This window comes from Mobula hypostoma, chromosome 8, assembly GCF_963921235.1.
Source record: "Mobula hypostoma chromosome 8, sMobHyp1.1, whole genome shotgun sequence".
Lineage (NCBI taxonomy): Eukaryota > Metazoa > Chordata > Chondrichthyes > Myliobatiformes > Myliobatidae > Mobula > Mobula hypostoma.
This window is the reverse complement of record NC_086104.1, coordinates 88,308,938-88,322,683: the sequence shown is the minus strand read 5'-3', so window position 1 is coordinate 88,322,683 and position 13,746 is coordinate 88,308,938. Positions and strand designations below refer to the sequence as shown.

The 13,746-nt window shown below is 44.7% G+C and overlaps 1 protein-coding gene across 7 annotated transcripts in view; it reads left to right on the top strand.

Moving 5' to 3' along the window:
- rnaset2 (ribonuclease T2) overlaps window positions 1-13,746 on the top strand; it is a 34,306-nt gene that overhangs the window by 15,161 nt on the left and 5,399 nt on the right. For 6 of the 7 annotated variants that reach the window (XM_063055129.1, XM_063055130.1, XM_063055131.1 and 3 more), the window contains exons 3-6: window positions 2,722-2,782; window positions 7,322-7,383; window positions 9,127-9,184; window positions 13,217-13,281. In XM_063055129.1, coding sequence (XP_062911199.1) covers window positions 2,722-2,782; window positions 7,322-7,383; window positions 9,127-9,184; window positions 13,217-13,281 — 246 coding nt within the window. The remainder of the gene's footprint in view (window positions 1-2,721; window positions 2,783-7,321; window positions 7,384-9,126; window positions 9,185-13,216; window positions 13,282-13,746) is intronic. The other variant, XM_063055132.1, reaches the window with a different exon arrangement.

The following is a 13,746-nucleotide window of genomic DNA, read 5'->3' as shown; positions in this document are numbered from 1 at the left end:
GTATGGTGGAAGTTCCAGGTGTCAGCGATCAGAAGTGTGTGAAGTTACCATAACTAGAGAGAAGGTTCTTGGGAAACTAAAACGTTTGAAAGTAGATAAGTCACCTGGACCAGATGGTGTACACCCCAGGGTTCAGAAAGGAGTTGTTGAAGAGATCACGGAGGCATTAGTAATGATCTTTCAAGAATCACCATATTCTGGAATGGTTCCAGAAGACTAGAAAACTGCAAATGTCATCCCATTTCTCAACAAGGGAGAGAGGCAGAAGAAAGGAAACTATAACCAGTTCGTCTGACCTCAGTAGCTGGGAAGATGTTGGAGTTGATTGTTAGGTTGAGGTCTCAGTGTACTCAGAGGCTGTGGTCAGCATGGTTTCCTCAAGGGAAAATCTTGCCTGACAAGTCTGTTGGAATTCTTTGAAGAAATAACAAACAGGATAGATAAAGGAGAATCGGTTGATATTGTGTACTTGGATTTTCAGGTGTTTGACAAGATACCACACATGAGGCTGCTTAACAAGCTATGAGCCCATTGTATTACAGGGAAGATTCTGGCATGGATTGGCAGGAGGCAAAGAGTGGGAATAAAGAAATTGGCTGCCATGACTAGTGGTGTTCCACAGGGGTCTGTGTTAGGTCAAAGGTTCACTTATTATCAAAGTATAAAACTCTGAAATTCTTCAATTTTCCGGGTAGCCATGAAACCAGGAAAGAAAAGAAAGACGACATGATTATCACGCCCCAAATCCCACTTCCTGCACAAAAAAAATGAATAAAATAGATCAGGCACATCGACCCTTCCCCCCATACCCCTTCCTGCACAAAATAATAACGAACAAAATGAATCAGGCACATGAACCTCTAAAACCCCCACACCACACAAAAAAAGACAAGAAGATCGAGTGAAACAACGCAGTATATAAAAACTATAAAACTAAAAAAATTTAATCCATAGTCCAAAGTCTAAATCCAAAACGCAGCAAAACCATGACGAAACGGCAGGCAGACTCATCTTGCAGCCTGCAGCCTGCCCTCTAAGAGGTTCGCTCACACTGTCTCTGCCTCCCAGAATCCTCTCTGAGACTACAGAGCGCTGAAGCATCCAAACGATCTCCAAACATCAAAACATATTCAAGATGAGAAACAAACGTAAAATACATAAAAGATGTGAAAAAGATGAAAAAGATAGTTTCATGATCTATTCGGAAGATGTCAACCGAAGGAGCATTGTACGCAGGTGCCATTTTGACCGGAAGTCAAGGGACTGATTCCTTCAACCTTATATGCCAGTGGTTTGGATGATGGAATTGATGGCTTTGTTGCAAAGTTTGCAGACGATACAAAGATAGGTGAAGGGGTAAATAGTTCTGAGGAAGTATTGGGGCTACAGAAGGACTTAGACAAAGTAGGAGAATGGGCAAAGGAGTGGCAGATGGAATAGTGTTGGGAAGTATATGGTCATGCACTTTGGTAGAAGAAATGAAGGGGCTGACTATTTCCTAAGTGAAGAGAAAATGCAAAAAATTGAGGCACAAAGGGTCTTGGGAGTCCTTGTGCAGGATTCCCCAAGGTTTAATTTGCAGGTTGAGTCTGTGGTGAGGAAGGCAAATGTGATGTTAGCATTCACTTCAAGAGGACTAGAATATAACAGCAAGGATGTAATGCTGAGATTTTCTCAAGCACTGGTGAGGCCTCACTTGGAGTATTCTGAGCAGTTTTGGGCCCCTTATCTTAAGAGGAACGTGCTGAAACTGGAGAGGGTTCAAAGGGGATTCACAAAAATGTATGCAGAGCGCTTGGTGGCTCTGGACGTGTGTTCACTAGAACTCAGAAGAATGAGAGATGACCTCATTGAAACCTATTGAATGGTGAAAGGCCTTGACAGAGTGGATGTGGAGAGGATGTTTCCTATTGTAGGGGGAGTCTAAGACACAGGACACAGGACACAGGACACAGCCTCAGAGTCCTTTTAGGACGGAGATGAGGAAGAATTTCTTCAGCCAGAGAGCAGTGAATCTGTGGAATTCGTTGCCACGCAGCTGTGGAGGCCAAGTCTTTATGTATATTTAAGGTAGAAGTTGCTAGATTATTGAGTGGTCAATGCAAGAAGGGATATGGGGAGAAGGCAGGAGATTGGGGCTCAGAGGAAATTGGATCAGCCATGTTGAAATGGTGGAGCAAAATCAATGGGCCAAGTGACCTAATTCTGCTCCTATATCTTATGGGTTTATTTCTTCCTTAGTCCCTCATCCCCCTCATCCAGGAAGGTCAGTAGAGCACTGCTGACTGAGGTTAAAGTTAACCAACTCCATCCTGACCAAGTATCAAACCAGGGATCACCGAAATCCTTACTTGTCACCAGAGCAACGCACACATGATTAAGGTTCTTGACCTGAAACATTGACTGTTTGTTCATTTCCATAGGTGCTGCCTGACCTGCTGTTTCTCCAGCAGTCTGTGTGTGTTGCTCTGGATTTCCAGCATCTGCAGAATCTCATGCTTATGTTTTCTTGTAACCAACTTTGTGCAATTCAGGTTATTTATGAAGTTCGGATCTCTGAAAGAAGTTGAATTGTGGAACATGAAGTGATGAAATGAAGCAATAATTCTGATGCTTTGTTTTGACCCAAAGCATTGACAACACCTCCCCCTCCCCATAGACCTGCTACATTCCTCCAGCATACTGTTTAGTGCACTGATTGTAGTGTCTGATTTTTTGCAGTGCAAAGCACCCATGGCACAGTCTGGTATTGTCTCAGGAGTGGCCTCAGACTGTGTGTTTGGTAAGTCTGCAAGCGAGAGGTAGATTGTTTTTAACTTTCTTCTGTATGTACCTGCACTGAGGCAGTATCCTCTGAAAAATCAAACTGCGATCAATTGTGTACTTTTTACTTTATATTATCCATGTCGATGATTTATCTTAACTGCTACATATTTCCCTGAAGCAGCTTAAATCGAACTAGCTTATTTGTGAGTCAGCAAAATTTTGAGCTGACATTGTCCATTGTTTAAGCTTCCTCCTGCTGGAGGTTACTGACTCAACTCGAACTCGTGCCAATGTTTACTGTTTAGGTTGAAATATTAAAAATGGAAGTCACTGATGTGCAGCCACTGTAAATTAATGCAACACAGATGCAGGCCCTTCTGCCCATTGGGTCTATATGTGGACGGTTGGGGTGTCCCAGGTCTCTTCATTATTTGACCCATTTTAGAGTTGGACTGTAGTTAGTTGTGTGTTGTGCAATGAACCTGATTTGATTAGGGAGCTTAGGAGACAGTGATCGTAACATGATACAATTCACCCTGCCGTTTGAGAAGGAGAAGCTAAAGTCAAATGTATCAGCATTACAGTGGAGTAAAGGGAATTACAGAGGCATGAGAGAAGAGCTGGCCAGCATTGACTGGAAGGGGACACGAGTGTGGGTGACAGCAGTACAGCAGTGGCTGGAGTTTCTGGGGGCAATCGGAAGGTGCAGGATAGATAAATCGCAAGGATGAAGAAGTATTCGAAAGGGAGGATGAGGCAACCGTGGCTGACCAGGGAAGTAAAAGACGGCATAAAAGCAAAAGAGGGGGCATATAAATAGCAAAAATTATTCGGATGTTAGAAGACTGGGAAGCTTTTTAAAACCAGCAGAAGTCAACTAAAAAGCTATAGGGAGAGGAAAGGTGAAGGTAAGCTAGCCAATAATATAAAAGAGGATACAAAAAGCATTTTTCAAATGTATAAAGAGTAAAGGAGAGTTGAGAGTGGATATTGGACTGCTGGAAAACTGGAGAGTTAGTAATGGGGGACAAAGAAATGGCAGCTGAACTTTGAACATAGAAGAGTACCTCAATGGGAACAGGCCATTTGGCCCACAATTTGCTAAAAAGCAAATCAAAAACACCCAAACACTAATCCCTTCTGCCTTCACCAAGCCTGAATCCTTCCATCTTTCTTACATCCATGTGCCTATCCCAATGTCTCTTAAGAACTTCTAATGTATTTGCCTCTACCAGCATACCAGGCAGTGCACTCCAGGCATCCACGACTCCCTGAGTAAAAAGAAACTTACACTCACGTCTCCCTTGAACCTACCCCCTCTCACCTTCACTGCATGCCCCCTGGTATTAGACATTTCAACCCTGGGAAATGGATACTCTCCATCCACTCTGTCTGTACATCTCATCATCTTGTAAACCTCAATCAGATCTCCCCCAGCCTCCCGCACACCTGGAAAAAGAAACAAGTTTATGCAGCCTCTTGTGATAGCACATGCCCTGTAAACAAGGCAGCATCCTGATAAAGCCCCAACATCTTCCCTATAGTGGGGTGACCAGAACTGTATGCAATACTCCAGATTTGGCCTAACCAGAATTTTATAAAGTTGCAACATAACTCCTGACTTCTGAACTCAATACCTTGACTAATAAAAGCAAACATTCCATAAGCCTTCTTAATCACCTTATCGATCTGTGTCACCACTTTCATGGAGCTATGAACTTGGATCCCATGATCTCTCTGCTCATCAGTACTGTTAAGGACCTTGACCTTAACAGTGTACTGTCTCTTTGCATTTTCCCTACCAAGGTGCAACACCTCACATTTATCTGGGTTAAACTCCTTCTGCCATTTTTCAGCCCAGGTCTGCAACAGTTCTCTATTGTGCAGTATGCCTTGCTGGTCTTCTACATGATCCACAACTCCACCGATCTTGGTATCATTCGCAAATTTACTAACCCACCCATCTACATTTTCATCCAGGTCATTTATATCCATTACAGGTATCAGGGGTCCCAGCACAGATCCCTGCGGAACTACACTAATTATAGACCATCAGCTCGAATACATCCCTTCAATCACTACCCTCTGTCTTCTGTGCGCAATTCAGTTCTCAATCCAAACAGCCAATTTGCCACAGATCCCATGCATCTTAATCTTCTGGATTAGCTTCCTGTGAGGACCTTTGTCAAACACCTTACGAAGATCCATGTAGACAACATCCACTGCTCTACCCTCATCAATCTCTCTTGTCACCTTGTCAAAAAACTGAATCAAGTTCATAAGGCACAACCTGCCACACCCAAAGCCACACTGGCTAATTAGGCATATTTTGCATCAGTCTTTACTTTGGAAGACACCAGCAGTATGCCAGAAATCCAAGAGTGTCAGGGAGCAGAAGTGAGTGTAGTTGCTATTACTAAGGAGAAGGTACTTGGGAAGCTGAAAGGTCTGAAGGTAGATAAGTCACCTGGGCCAGATGGACTACACCCCAGGGTTCTGAAAGAGGTTGCTGTAGAGATTGTGGAGGCATCAGTAATGATATTTCAAGGATCACTAGATTTTGGAATGGTTCCACGAGACAGGAAAATTGCAAATGTCACTCCACTCTTCAAGAAGGGAGGGAGGCAGCAGCAAAGAAATCGCAGTAAGCCTGACTTCAGTGGTTGGGGTTTTGTTGGAGTCCATTATTAAAGATGAGGTTTTGGCATATTTGCAGGCACATGATAAAATGGGCCCAAAGTCGCATGGTTTCCTAAGGGGAAAACCTTGCCTGACAAATCTGTTGGAATTGTTTGAGGAAACAACAGACAAGAGAGACAAAGGAGAGCCAATGTATGTTGTTTACTTGGATTTTCAGAAGACCTTTGACAAGGTGCAGCACATGGGGTTCCTTAACAAGAGCCCACGGTATTACGGGAAAGATACTAGCACGGAAAGAAGATTGACTGACTGTGTGGAGGCAAAGAGTGGGAATAAAGGGAGCCTTTCTGACTGGCTGCTGGTGACTAGTGGTGACCAAGACGGAGTGGCATAGGAGACTTGATGGTCCAAATGGCTAATTCTGCACCTATTTCTTTTATCTTAGTGAGGGTGCCTTTGGTTCATAAAGATAGTGGTGGAGTGGGTGGAATCTGCTTGAGTTTATACTCCAGTCTGTTATCTGATGAGTACTGTCTCAGGTAGCGGGTGGGTCAAAGTATCATGGTACATTACCTGACCTGGCACAGTGGCATAGCTAACAGAGCTGTCGCCCCACGGCTCCTATGACCCAGGCTCAATCCTGATCTCCGGTGTGGACTTTGCACGTTGTCCTCTGACCGCACGGATTTCCATAAGGCCTTTTCCTTTGGTTCCTCCGTTTCCGGCAATATCGGAAAGGTCACTGTGAATGTCCCCAGAATCTTACCTAGGCGAGTGGAGAGAGGGGCAAAGCAAGTTCAATTGTGCTGCTGTCGGTGAGGGGTTTGTATGTTCTCCCCGTGACCGCGTGCGTTTTCTCCGGGTGCTCCGGTTTCCTCCCACATTCCAGAGACGCATGGGTTAGTAGGTTAATTAGCCACATGGCGCGGGCTCATTGGGCTCAAAAGGATGTTACAGTGCATCTTCTCTAAATAAATAAAAGTGGAAGGATTACTGGGATATGTGTGAATAATAACAAATGTAGTATTATTGCATGTGGGGGGATGATGGTCACCACAGGTTTGATGGGCCGGTAGGCCTGTTTCCCTGACATAATGACACAACGACTGTGAATTTACATCGAGGCATCAGGAGTCAATTGGAACTGAAGAGTTAACGTCACCAGGAGGAAAGGGAAGGCAGATTGTGAAGAGAAACCAGGATGAGCACGTTTTAAATTGGAAGTGTTACAGTGAGACAGCTCATAAAGAATAAACCAATTATTCAGGTTTTTGCTGGGCACAGTTTTCCAGAGTGCTGGGGTGGTGTGGAATCCCCTGGTTTCTCTGACACACAGATGAAATGGTTTGCAGAATAAGCTCATGGAGTTGTGTGGCACGGAGACGGGCTCTGTGATCCACCAAGTGCATGCCCCACCTTTTTGGCCATCTACGCTAATCCTACTTGCCTACGTGAGAACCATCAGGGAAGGAAGAAGTGGATACTGTATTTGGAGGTGAAGGAGAGAGAGGTGGATGTCAGGAGGAAGAGGGAACAGCCTGATTGATACAGGACATTCTCAAGAATCTTTGTCATCGACAGAGAGATGTGATGTCATAGTGGGACATTTGGTTGAACACTGGCAGCTGTTCCTCCAGCTTTCAGATGTGATCTGGCAAATTCACTTATGAATGGCTTAAAGACATCCGAAGGCCTGGCCACCTTGGGTAAGGAGGTCACTACAATAACCTCTTCTGCTTTGCATGGTCTTTCTGAGAGCTTTGCCTAAGGACAAGTTAACACATTTTCCGTTTTGATTTGTTACAATTGCAAGGATTGTGTGTACGGTATTTTATGTGAAAGGATGTGTAGGGTGGGATCACAAACATAAATTTTGATCTGCTTTGTAAGCAGTCATTGCCTTTTTCTGCTCTAGAGGAAGGGTGAAGAATGCAAAGTCCCTCCTGGCATTAACTATTGGACTGTTCATGGACTCTGGTGAGTAGATACTTCCATCAGTGATCTTGCAAAACAGTGTGATCTAGTCCAATGTCTATGCGGTGTTTCAGTGCAAATTCCAGCCGGCTATTTTGGGGGGTTCATGGTGGTGGGTTGGAGCTACGTCTCTACCAAAGGAGATGCAAGGTTCCCCTTCTCTCCACTAGCCAACAGGTCACCTTTGGGCAAGGTGTAGCACCTGCTTAGCACTACCTCCCCTCCTCCCCCACCCCCCAATCAAGATCATGTGAAGCCATAGGAGTAGGTGGTGAATGGTTGTATGTGCAGCTGGTGCATATCACAAGTCCTGGTTCTACAACCACTGATGCCAGGCAGACAATCCCTGAAGAGTATTGATAATGGCTGGGGTCACCCATCTGGTAAAGACACTGCTCAGAAGATGACATCGGCAAACCACTTCTGTAGAAAATATTGCCAAGAACCATCATAGTCATGGACAGACCATGATCGCATACGTCATGTGACACAGCACATAATGATGACAATGAATAGTAGTTGACCCCTGGGTCAGTTCATGCACAGTAAGATCCCACGGGTGTCAGGTGAGATAAATGACCAGGAAATATTGGCCAATATTCTGTCAGAGCTTATTTGCCTATTGTTGCATAATGCCGGGAGATACTGTGCCTGCCTGAATATGATAGTGAGACTCAGCCGAAGTATGGCGCCCAGCAGCTCTGCAGACATGCTAAGAATATAAAAGTAGGAACACCAGTGTCTTCTGTTCAACTTAATAAGATCACAGCCAAACCTTTACTTCATTGACAACTTCCTGATTTTTCTACTTCTCCCTAACATCCAAAAGAATCTTTTGTTTTCTTGGTATTTGGTTTTCTTTGATAGTCCAAGCTGTGCTAAAGAGCAATATTAATTTCTGCTTTTCAGTCTTTATCTCTGAGCCCCTCTTCTTCTCCCTCCTGTTCTCTCTCTGCTCCTTTCAAACAAAATTTCATTCCTTTCCACTGACTAGGAGCTCACCACTCCGCCCCCGCCCCCCCAATTCTCCCATCTTGTTCTCTTGGGAAGGAAGAAAATGAACTACTGGGATGAGGAACACAGACCCTTCGCAGAAAGCCCTTTCGCTGAGACTGAAATGTTAATTTATCCCTCAGAGCGTATATGTTGCCTTTAATTGGTGTTTTTTCATCATCTTGATTTTATTTAGAAACATAGCACAATGCAGCACAATACATGCCTTTCAGCCCGCAATGCTGTACTGAACATGTACTTACTTTAAAAATTACCTAGGGTTACCCATAGCCCTCTGTTTTTCTAATCCCCATGTACCTATCCAGGAGTCTCTTAAAAGGCCATCGTATCCACCTCCACCACCGTCACCAGCAGCTCATTCCACGCACTCACCACTCTGCGTATTAAAAAACTTACCCCTGACATCCACTCTGACCCTACTTCCTAGCACCCTAATACTGTGCCCTCTCGTGTTAGCCATTTCAGCCCTGGGGAAAAGCCTCTGACTATCCACATGATCAATGCCTCTCATCATCTTGTACACCTCTATCAGGTCACCTCTCACCCTCTGTCGCTCCAAGGAGAAAAGGCCTAGTTCACTCAACCTGTTCTCATAAGGCATGCTCCCCAATCCAGGCAACATCCTTGTAAATCTCCTCTGCACTCTCTCTATAGCTTCCACATCCTGCGTTAAAACAATTTCCAAGTGGATAACAGAAAACAAATGCGTGTGTTTTTTTTTAATCCAAACAGGCCTAAAAGTAACCAGATGTGCAATAATTCCTGGCATTTCAACATTAAAAATGTACAGGTGGGTATTCACGGTGAGATTAATAGGTAGGCCCATCGGCTGTTCATTTACGTGCGACAGCGTTTACTTCCTTGGTTCGGTATGATGTGGTCATTGAACTATCAGGAAGGGTTTATTGTTTTGGTTAAAGTACTGTAGATTTAAGAGTTATGTTAAATTTATTTTATATGGTATTCACACGAGCTTGATTAGATTACAGCACTTACTGGGTTTGGAATGGAGCAGGGAACTGCAAAGCTAAAACTTTAAACAGAAATTGCCCCAAATTATTATTAGTTTTAATATTGGATCTGTAATCTGTGTAGAGGTGATGAGGGATGATTTTTACTTGAGTTGATGTTGCGTTTATAGTTCAAAGTTTAAAGTAAACTTTATTATCAAAGTACATATATGTCACTATATACAACCCTGAGATTCATTTTCCTGTGGGCATACTCAGCAAATCTATAGAATAGTAATTAAACATGATCAATGCAGAAGACAACAAACTGCAAATGCAAGAATAAATAAATAGCAATAAATAACAAGAGACAGTGAGATAAAGAGTTCTTAAAGTGAGATCATTGGTTGTGGGAACATCTCAATGGATGGGTAAGTGAGTGTAGTTATGTCGTTTGTTCAAGAGCTTGATGGCTGAGGGGTAGTAACTATTCTTGAATCTGGTGGTGCGAGTCCTTAGGTACTTATACTTTCTACCTGATGGGAGCAGCAAGAAGAGAGCATGGCCTGTTGGTGGGGGTCGCTGATGATGGATGCTGCTTTCCTACAACAGCATGTCATGTAGATGCACTCAATGGTTGTGAGGGCTTTTCCTGTGACGTACTGGGCCAAATCCACTACCTTTAGTAGGATTTTCTGTTCAAAGGCATTGGTGTTCCCACACCGGGCTGTGACGCAGCCAGGGTTATGAGTGGCCTGAACTAGACTCCTGGTCTGATGGACAAAGAATCGGTCTTTCTCTGCTACTTTTTGCCCTCATTTCTGTCCCTGGTGCTTGATGTCACCATCCAAGTGAAACACTGGTGATGAACATGTGACGATGGTCAGGACTAAGATTTACACGAGCAAGTTATTTGGAATTCATTGAAGTGAAACAGATGTGTGGTTCTGCTTTTCTCAATTGGTTTACCTTGGAAGTGACTGGCTTTGGATCGCTGTAAACTCGCGGCCTCTGCTGTTTGTGGTGTATATAAATGACCTGGATGAAAATGTAGATGGGTGGATTAGTCAGTCTGCAGATGATATGAAGACTGGAAATGTTGTTGATCGTGTCAAAGATGGGCAAAGAAGACAATGGGATATAGATCAGTTACAGATATGGACAGAGGAAAGCAGGTGGAGTTTAACTCTGCCAAGTGTGAAATGTTGCACCTTGGTAGGTCAAATGCAAAGAGAATGTAAAGGTCTTGCTCTAACAGTACTGATGTGCAGAGGGCTATTGGAATCCGGGTTCATAGCTCCCCAGAGGTAGGCACACATGTTAATAGGGTGGATTAGTGCACATGCGCTGGGTTGTGCGTGCAGCCTGTTACAGCCGCCCTGACTAGTTTTCTTACTTTTTCCTTCTTACTTTCTTAACTTACGTTATTTGTTGTAATTTTTTTTCACGGTAACACATTGAAGCTACACCCTAACACGCTGGTGGAGAGAGTTTTATTTGGGTTTTTACCACTGGAAATAGTTACATTCGGACACGTCTCATTAGCGTGGCAGCAGTATGGTCGCATTGTTTATTCCAGGGACCAGCTGATTGCGCTTATGCCGGCTGGTTTAGCGAACAGAGCAGCGGACACCCCAGCTGAAATCTGGAGGAAAACACACAGAGGATGCAGAGGGGGATCAAAAAGGCGAGGGAAGAAGACTGGGGCAAGACAACAGAGACTTATGGAGAAGAGGAGTTATAAGCCGTGTCGCCCCCTCTCATTATGGGCAATGTGAGATCGCTGGGTAATAAAATGGATGAGTTGACGGCGCTAGCCAGGAGTCAGAGAACATTTCAGGAGTGCAGTGTTATGTGTTTTACTGAAACGTGACTGCATGCGGACATACCCGACCAAAATGCTTCCATGGAGGGCTTCCAGACCGTTCGGGCTGACCGGAAGTGCACTGAGAGCAGTAAGCGTAAAGGAGGGGAGCTTGCTGTTCTGGTTAACAACAGATGGTGCAATCCTGGGCATATTATGATCAAGGAACGTGTTTGTAGCCTGGATATTGAAATTTTTGCTGTTGGACTCCGGCTATATTCCACCGAGATGCAACACTGGGCGTCATGGGAGGTTGTTCCTGCCTGTGGCCATCGAACTTTGCAGCTCCTCCCGTGGAGGGTCAGACACCCTGAGCCAGTAGGCTGGTCCTGGACTTATTTCCAGCTGGCATAGTTTGCATATTGTTGTTTGATTGTTTGTGGTTTTGTATTGCTATATTTATGCTCTATTCTGGTGCAGCTGTAACGAAACCCAATTTCCTTCGGGATCAATAAAGTATATCTATCTGTCTGTGACTAATGTCTATGTCTATAATGTCTATGACTAATGTCTACATCTACGTCTATGTCTATAAGGCGGCATACGGCGTGCTTGCTTTTATTGGTCGAGGCACTGATTTCAGAAGTCAGGATGTAATATTGCAGCTTTATAAAACTCTGGTTAGGCTGTGTCTGAGTATTACATACTGTTCTGGTGGCCCAATTTTAGGAAGGATGCTGAGGCTTCGGAGAGGGTGAAGAAGAGGTTCACCAAGATGCTGCCTGGATTAGAGGACATGTGATGGACAAACTCTGGTTGTTTTCTCTGGAGTGGCAGAGGCTGAGGGGAGATCTGATCGAGGTTTATAGGATTATGAGAGGCATAGAGAGAGGAGACAGGGGTGAAATGTCTAATACCGGAAGGCATGCATTTAAGATGAGAGGGGGTAATTTCAAAGGAGTTGTGAGGGGAAAGTTTTTACACGGAGAGTGGTAGGTGTCAGGAATGTGTACAGGCAGGAACATTAAAGACTTTTAAGAGACATTCTGATAGACACATGAATGAGAGGAAAAATAGAAGGATATGGTCTGTTGGGCTCCTGTACACTGTCCAGTGCTCCCAGTGTGGCCTCCTGTATATCGGTGAGACCCAAGGTAGATTGGGAGACCGCTTCGCCAAGCACCTACACTCCGTCCACCAGAAGAAGCACAATCCCCCAGTGGCCACTCATTTTAATTCCACTTCCCATTCCCATTCCAATATCTCTATCCATGGCCTCCTCTACTGTCGTAATGAGGCCACACTCAGGTTGGAGGAGTAACATTTTATATTCCATATGGGTAGCCTCCAACCTGATGGCATGAACATTGCTTTCTCGAACTTCCGGTAATGCCTCCCCCCACTTCAACATTCCCTATTCCCATTTCCCTCTCTCACCTTATCTCCTTGTCTGCCTGTCACCTCCCCCGGTGCTCCTCCCCCTTCTCTGTCTTCCATGGCCTTCTGTCCTCTCCTATCCGATTCCCCCCTCTCCAGCCCTGTATCTCCACTTTCAGCAATCAACTTCCCAGCTCTTTACTTCACCCTACCCCGCCACCCCGGTTTCATCTATCACCTTGTGGTTCATCCTCCCCTCCCCTTCCCCCCACCCCATCTTCTTACTCTGACCCCTCATCTTTTTTTCCAGTCCTGAGGAAGGGTCTCGACCCAAAATGTCAAGTGTACTCTTTTCCATAGATGCTGCCTGGCCTGCTGAGTTCCTCCAGCATTTTGTGTGTGTTGCTCGGATTTCCAGCAACTGCAGATTTTCTCATGTTTGTGATGACTAATTTAATTGGTTCAGCACACCATTGGGTCTGTTCCCGTGCTGTACTGTTCTAAGTTCTACATTAGGAGGTGATTCAAGCCTTGTCTTTCAGACAGTGGCAATCCAGCTTCATGGATTCAGAATGATTGGCTGTTCTAAAGTATAAGATCAGATTAAAATCTCACTGGTTGGACTCTTATTTACGTTGTTGCACTGCATCCCTTGGCAGTTAAAGTGCCTTATGTTTCTGTTTATTTGCAGGATATCTTATCCGACTTGAAGCAGTGGTGGCCTGATTTGATCCATCCCAATAGTACTCAGCTCTGGTAGGTCTTGTGATGATCACCTGGCTTTTAATGCCTCCCATTGTTCACAGCTCCATTGTTCATGTTGGCAACACAGTCCCGAGGAGGGCTGCACTTTGGAGGTATCGCCTTGCTGATTTCAGTGTCAACAATCCATTTGGATTCCAGTCTACCTGCTTGGACAGGTGTGTGGTGTGTGGAGTTCCATTCACATAGAGCCCTAAGCATCCCCACATCTGGGAGCTGCTGAAATCAGACTTGAAAACCAGAGCCCAGTCAGCACGATCTGCCGTAGAGTCAGAGTGATCCAGCATAGCATCAACCCACCAACGGTCGCACATGGATTTACACCTTATTTGCTTCACGTTTCAATCGGCTGGTCTCAGAATTTCCCACCTCCAGTGGGGGTCAATTTACAGTGACCGTTTAACCTACCAACCCACACGTCTTTGTGGCAAAACACACACGATGCTGGAGGAACTCAGC